The 6,844-nt window shown below is 41.4% G+C and overlaps 1 protein-coding gene across 3 annotated transcripts; it reads right to left on the bottom strand.

Moving 5' to 3' along the window:
- Nucleotides 1-588: 588 nt before the first annotated feature.
- On the bottom strand, nucleotides 589-6,820 carry LOC307020551 (GTPase IMAP family member 9-like). Of its 3 annotated transcripts, none has more exons than XM_079652000.1 (3): nucleotides 6,348-6,820; nucleotides 2,837-2,899; nucleotides 589-2,227 (listed from the first exon to the last, which is right to left on the bottom strand). In XM_079652000.1, the coding sequence occupies exons 1-3, from the start codon at nucleotides 6,796-6,798 to the stop codon at nucleotides 1,275-1,277; spliced, it is 1,467 nt and encodes a 488-aa protein (XP_079508126.1). In that variant the 5' UTR covers nucleotides 6,799-6,820; the 3' UTR covers nucleotides 589-1,274. The 3 variants fall into 3 exon arrangements, with proteins under 3 accessions (XP_079508126.1, XP_079508127.1, XP_079508128.1); XM_079652001.1 differs by having other exon boundaries at nucleotides 6,573-6,820; XM_079652002.1 differs by lacking the exon at nucleotides 6,348-6,820 and adding an exon at nucleotides 5,199-5,298.
- Nucleotides 6,821-6,844: the final 24 nt, after the last annotated feature.

Here is a 6,844-nt window from a genome sequence, read left to right as displayed (position 1 = left end):
ACACTTCTTAACCTATGTATGTGCATGAGTGTTTGTATTGGTAGTACATTGGTCGATTGTAGAGAGTTTGAGTTTTCATATTGTGTATTCTTTGGATACTCGATTGATATTATTGACAAAGGATAGTATTTTTTGTCTGCAGTCATCAGGCTGAACAATCAAGGGTTAACAATGTAACCCATTGAAGAGTACTGTACGGGCCTACCCTTCTGTTCCACTACATCTTAGAGGTAAATATACTTATTGAGCTTGAGATAGTTTTCAGACTTCAAGTTTTTCCTCCCCTTCCTGTCCAGTGAAAATCATGTATCTCCAGATGTGTTGATTTTGGTTTATATTAAGCTGTCTTTCGCTCTTTTCTTGCTGTAACAAATGCAATTTCCCCTCTGTGGGACGAATAAATTGTCTCACTGATTAGTGGTAAACTTAAGGATGGAGTGTTAACACCTTCTTATATCAACCTCTTCCTGCACATCAGAAATCAGAAAACCTTTCTTCATCCCACTGTGAGGTTATTTTACACCTTTTCTTTAGGATTAACTGTCTTTTTACATATATACCTCGAATGATGTCAGTAAAGCATTATTCATTTATTATCAGCTTTATTTCATGATCACTGAGCGACACATTATTCACAATCTCTACATAATTATCATTGTCTGTGGTGCAGTCACAGTGATTACCTGAAAGACATGCATGCACTCCACACGTTTCTTACATTACTGAGATAAATGACCCATTAAACCACAAAACCCAGATTTATGTTCGATGGTAAACAAAAGAGTATTAATATCACACATGTTGCATGGAGTGTGATTTGCTGGAAGTTACAGACATTGCACACCTTGCACCACTTTATATGTCCACTATGTGGTGCTAGAGGAAACACTATGAACAAACAGAATGTCACTAAACATCAATTGTAGACCACACATTGTTATTTTCATGATGTTTGTGACATGAGGCTGACTTCCTGTTGCCTTTAGGTGGTGCTATGATTTATCAAGTACTCAACATTGGTAGTTTGGAGACTGTACAATGAAGTTACAACAACTTCCTGTTTCATGGCGAGTGTCTAATATGGCTGCCATCGTTATGGAATTAAAAAGGTGCAGGACAAAAGTTTTGTTATATAATTAAATATACCTGTTAATACCTAATAGATATTGTGCATCTACGGTGAAGATTAACAAGGAGTCAGACAGTCAAAGGTTTGCTAAATCTGCTGCCGTCCAGCATCAATCCTGACTGTCTCAGAAAAACCGGTTGTCATCTCAACCTGTAAATAATTTAAATATGCCCTTTAAAAGCCTAATTAGGAAAGGGCTGTTCTCAGCTTCCTGTCTGGCCCTCCTTTCCTGCTCTTCTCTATATCTCCTCGTCTCCTCCTCCATTTCTCTTTGACGAGTTTCATATAGCTTTTTCATCCTCTCTTTGTCATCTTTCATTTCCTTCATTTGTTGCTCATACTTTTCCGATATTCTCTTCTCCATTTCCTCTTCCTCTTTGCGCATTTCCTCTTCTCTCTCTTTAAGGATTCTCTGTTTGTCCTCTTCTAGCACCCTCTCTGCCTCCTGGAACATTTCATTGGTGTAATGGCTTCCTCCGTTCTTCTCTGCTATGTTTCTGATCTTGTCGAGCAGCTCTCTGACCTGAGAACGATCCTTCTCCTTATTATCGAAGACGTGGTACTGCCCGTTACATCTGTTCACAAGTTCCTGCAGCTCTTCACTTTCTTTCAAGAACTCTTCGATAGGTTTCCCTTTGAGCAGGTCACCGTGGGTAAAGAGAACCATGCTGTATCCGTCTGCTTGCTCTCCAAAGAGTTCCTGAATTTTCTGAACTGTCTGTTTTTCTTCATCTGTGAATCTGCCCAGTCTGATGACGACCAGGAAGACATGGGGTCCAGGAGAAGCAAAAACAATGCTCTGGCCAACATCGTTTCTGGTCTTCTCTTCATCAGTGCTAGTATCAAACAGACCTGGAGTGTCAATGACAGCCACATTTTGTCCATCCACCTCGCCAAAGGCCTTAGCACAGTCTTTAGTCAGAGATTTAAAAGAAAAATCTGATTTAAAGTGCTCTTTTCCCAGAATGGTGTTTCCTGTGGCGCTCTTCCCAGCTCCAGTTTTCCCAACCATCACAATCCGGACAACCTTATCATTGTGGTAGTATGTATCGCCCGAGTATTTGTTATGGCAGTTTGAAGAAGGTTGAGACGAACAGACTGAAAAACAGAAAAAAAAACGATGTATTGCTGTCTTAATAAATGTTTGTTCTTTGTAGTTCCACAAAATATCTTTGAGGTTCCAAATATAACCTGTTATGGTTATAAAAATAAACCACAAGGAGTGCCTGTCAGACCCTCTAACATCTGATATCCCCTCTCTTTGTACATTAACACATTTACATCAAACCAAACAATATAATCTAAAATCACATCACATTAAATCGGAAGGAAACCCAACTTGTGCAGGAGCATTGGCAGAACACAGGGAATCACACAAGGAACAAATAAAACCACACATCAGGAACCAGAGGGGATCATAGACGACGTATTGAAAGCGAACACAAGGGGAGACATATATCAGACAAACAGGCGGGAAAACACAAAGACAGGAAGTAAAAACAGACATCACACACGGAGGTAAATGGACTGTACTTATAAATCTCTGTATGTCTTTATCACACACACACACACACACACACACACACACACACACACACACACACACACACACACACACACACACACACACACACACACACACACACACACACACACACACACACACAAAGTTGGCAATAAGGAGCAACTCAGGGTTCAGTATCTTACCCGAGGAAACGTCGACATGTTGAAAGACGACCGCACTCCCAAGCAGCCAAAGTCGCAAGAACACTTTTAAAAATAAAACAAGACACGTGAAACACAAAAAACATTATCATGACAGAGACACGGTCGGATTCCAGACGTCCGTGATAATACAGTCAAAATAATTCAGCTAGGAAGGATTCAACGGGGGAATGACCATGAAATATAGGAGAGTAGCTGGAAAAGGGCATAACTCGGTCAGACAGCCTTCGATTTAAACCGTTGTGAAACAGAAACAAAGAGGACGGCAGGTATATATACAGAAACAGCAAGTTTTTATTTAAGAATATATATATATACAGGACTGTCTCAGAAAATTAGAATATTGTGATAAAGTTCTTTATTTTCTGTAATGCAATTAAAAAAACAAAAATGTCATACATTCTGGATTCATTACAAATCAACTGAAATATTGCAAGCCTTTTATTATTTTAATATTGCTGATTATGGCATACAGCTTAAGAAAACTCAAATATCCTATCTCTAAATATTAGAATATCATGAAAAAGTATACTAGTAGGGTGTTCAACGAATCACTTGAATCGTCTAATTAACTCGAAACACCTGCAAGGGTTTCCTGAGCCTTGAAAAACACTCAGCTTGGTTCAGTAAACTAAATCACAAGTATGGGGAAGACTGCTGATCTGACTGCTGTCCAGAGGACCGTCATTGACACCCTCCATCAGGAGGGTAAGACACAAAAAGAAATTTCTCAAAGAGCAAGCTGTTCACAGAGTGCAGTTTCAAAGCACATCCACAAAAAGTCTGTTGGAAGGGGGAAATGTGGCAGGAAACGCTGCACAACCAAGAGAGATGACCGCAGCCTTAACAGCATTGTGAAGAAGAGTCGCTTCCAGAATTTGGGGGAGCTTCAAAGACAGTGGACTGAAGCTGGAGTCCAGGTATCAAAAGTCACTGTTCACAGATGTGTCCGGGAAATGGGCTACAATAGCCGTATTCCCATGGTCAAGCCACTTCTGAACTCAAGACAACGGAAGAGGCGTCTGACTTGGGCTAAGGAAAAGAAGCACTGGACAGTTGCACAGTGGTCCAAAGTCCTCTTTTCAGACGAAAGCAAGTTTTGTATTTCATTTGGAAGTCAAGGCGCCAGAGTCTGGAGAAAGGCTGGAGAGGAGCAAAATCCAAGTTGCTTGAAATCCAGTGTGAATGTGATGGTTTGGGGAGCCATGTCAGCTGCTGGTGTTGGTCCACTGTGTTTCATCAAGCCCAGAGTAAATGCAGCTGTGTACCAAGAGATTTTAGAGCACTACATGCTTCCGTCTGCTGAAAAGCTCTATGGAGATGAGGAATTCATTTTCCAGCATGATCTGGCACCTGCCCACAGTGCCAAAACCACCAGTAACTGGTGTACTGACCATGGCATTACTGTCCTCGATTGGCCTGCAAATTCCCCTGACCTGAACCCCATAGAGAATATGTGGGGTATTGTGAAGAAGAAGCTGAAAGACACCAGACCCAACAATGCTAATGAGCTAAAGGCCGCTATTGAAGCATCCTGGGCATCCATAACACCTCAGCAATGCCACAGGCTGATTGCCTCCATGCCACGCCGCATTGATGCAGTAATCCGTGCAAAAGGATTCCCAACCAAGTACTGAGTGCATTAATGGACATTTTCAAATGTTTGATTGTGTTTTGCTGTTATAAATCTTTTTTTTTTACTTGGTCTGAGGAACTATTCTAATTTTTTGAGATAGGATTTTTGAGTTTTCTTAAGCTGTATGCCATAATCAGCAATATTAAAATAATAAAAGGCTTGCAATATTTCAGTTGATTTGTAATGAATCCAGAATGTATGACATTTTTGTTTTTTTAATTGCATTACAGAAAATAAAGAACTTTATCACAATATTCTAATTTTCTGAGACAGTCCTGTATACACAAGACACAACTAGGGGTGACCACACCAAATATACCAAATACAAATGGCATACTGTACTGAATATTGGAAACCCAAACGTACATTTTACATTCTGGTCTGAACTGAGATGTTACAGTCAAGAAAATCTCCAAAGACAAACGATGATACTAACCGCATGTTAAGGCCATGTGTCTTGCAAAATCACACATACACAAATTAAAGATCAATTTATATGAATATAATTATGAACTGATGACAAATCTTGACCAAATATGAAGGGAAATGAAAGTAAGCACACTAAAGACCAATAATAGTTTACAACTAAGTCCTTGATCATCATATTACGGATGGAAAACAATGCAAAATATGAATGCACAAATATTCAAAAGGTCACCTGTGTCACCGACAGATAGAGGATATAAAAACATGTTGATCCTGACCTACCGTCTTTGTTAATAAAGCCTCCCATTATTGGATTGTAGAGAGCAGATGTGCTGGTTTACAGTGAGGTAAGGACAGAAAGTTAAGAGACTGTTTGAAACGCTTCCTTTAGTATGAGCTACATGCAGCAAACCACACCCAATACACACTGGGTGTGTACGTGTTATTTTACAGGCTGTTTATCCTTTGAGATTAAATCAGAAAGGTTGAGCAAACTTTGTCTTTGAGTGATGTTTTTTCTCAGCTCTCCAATGATTGTTGGAATTTGTTGATTCATGCCCTTTACTGTTCTGTTTTTAGCACAGCTTGAATATCCAGTCCACCTGCATTGTTCATTTAGATAACTACACTGAACAAAAATATAAATGCAACACTTTTGTTTTTGCTCCCATTTTTCATGAGATGAACTCAAAGATCTAAAACATTTTCTCTATACACAAAATAACCATTTCTCTCAAATATTGTTCACAAATCTGAAAAAGATCTGTGATAGTGAGCACTTCTCCTTTGCCGAGATAATCCATCCCACCTCACAGGTGTGGCATATCAAGATGCTGATTAGACAGCATGATTATTGCACAGGTGTGCCTTAGGCTGGCCACAATAAAAGGCCACTCTGACTCTGCATTTTTGCTTTATTGGGGGGGTCTGGGGGGGGTCCGAAACCACCATTTGCCTCACGCAGTGCAACACATCTCCTTGGCATAGAGTTGATCAGGTTGTTGATTGTGGCCTGTGGAATGTTGGTCCACTCCTCTTCAATGGCTGTGCCAAGTTGCTGGATATTGGCAGGAACTGGAACACGCTGTCGTATACGCCGATCCAGAGCATCCCAAACATGCTCAATGGGTGACATGTCCGGTGAGTATGCTGGCCATGCAAGAACTGGGATGTTTTCAGCTTCCAGGAATTGTGTACAGATCCTTGCAACATGGGGCCGTGCATTATCATGTTGCAACATGAGGTGATGGTCGTGGATGAATGGCACAACAATGGGCCTCAGCATCTCGTCACGGTATCTCTGTGCATTCACAATGCCATCAATAAAATGCACCTGTGTTCGTCGTCCATAACATACGCCTGCTCATACCATAACCCCACCACCACCATGGGCCACTCAATTCACAACATTGACATCAGAAAACCGCTCACCCACGCAAGGCCACACACGCTGTCTGCCATCTGCCCTGAACAGTGAAAACCGGGATTCATCCGTGAAGAGAACACCTCTCCAACGTGCCAGACGCCATCGAATGTGAGCATTTGCCCACTCAAGTCGGTTACGAAGACGAACTGGAGTCAGGTCGAGACCCCAATGAGGACGACGAGCATGCAGATGAGCATAAATTTGTGCAGAAATTCTTTGGTTATGCAAACCGATTGTTGCAGCAGCTGTCCGAGTGGCTGGTCTCAGACGATCTTGGAGGTGAACATGCTGGATGTGGAGGTCCTGGGCTGGTGTGGTTACACGTGGTCTGCGGTTGTGAGGCCGGTTGGATGTACTGCCAAATTCTCTGAAATGCCTTTGGAGACGGCTTATGGTAGAGAAATTAACATTCAATTCACGGGCAACAGGTCTGGTGGACATTCCTGCTGTCAGCATGCCAAATGCACGCTCCCTCAAAACTTGCGACATCTGTGGCATTGTG

This window comes from Notothenia rossii, assembly GCF_949606895.1.
Source record: "Notothenia rossii genome assembly, chromosome: 9".
NCBI classification, from domain to species: Eukaryota; Metazoa; Chordata; class Actinopteri; order Perciformes; family Nototheniidae; genus Notothenia; species Notothenia rossii.
This window is presented reverse-complemented; position numbering and strand designations above follow the sequence as displayed.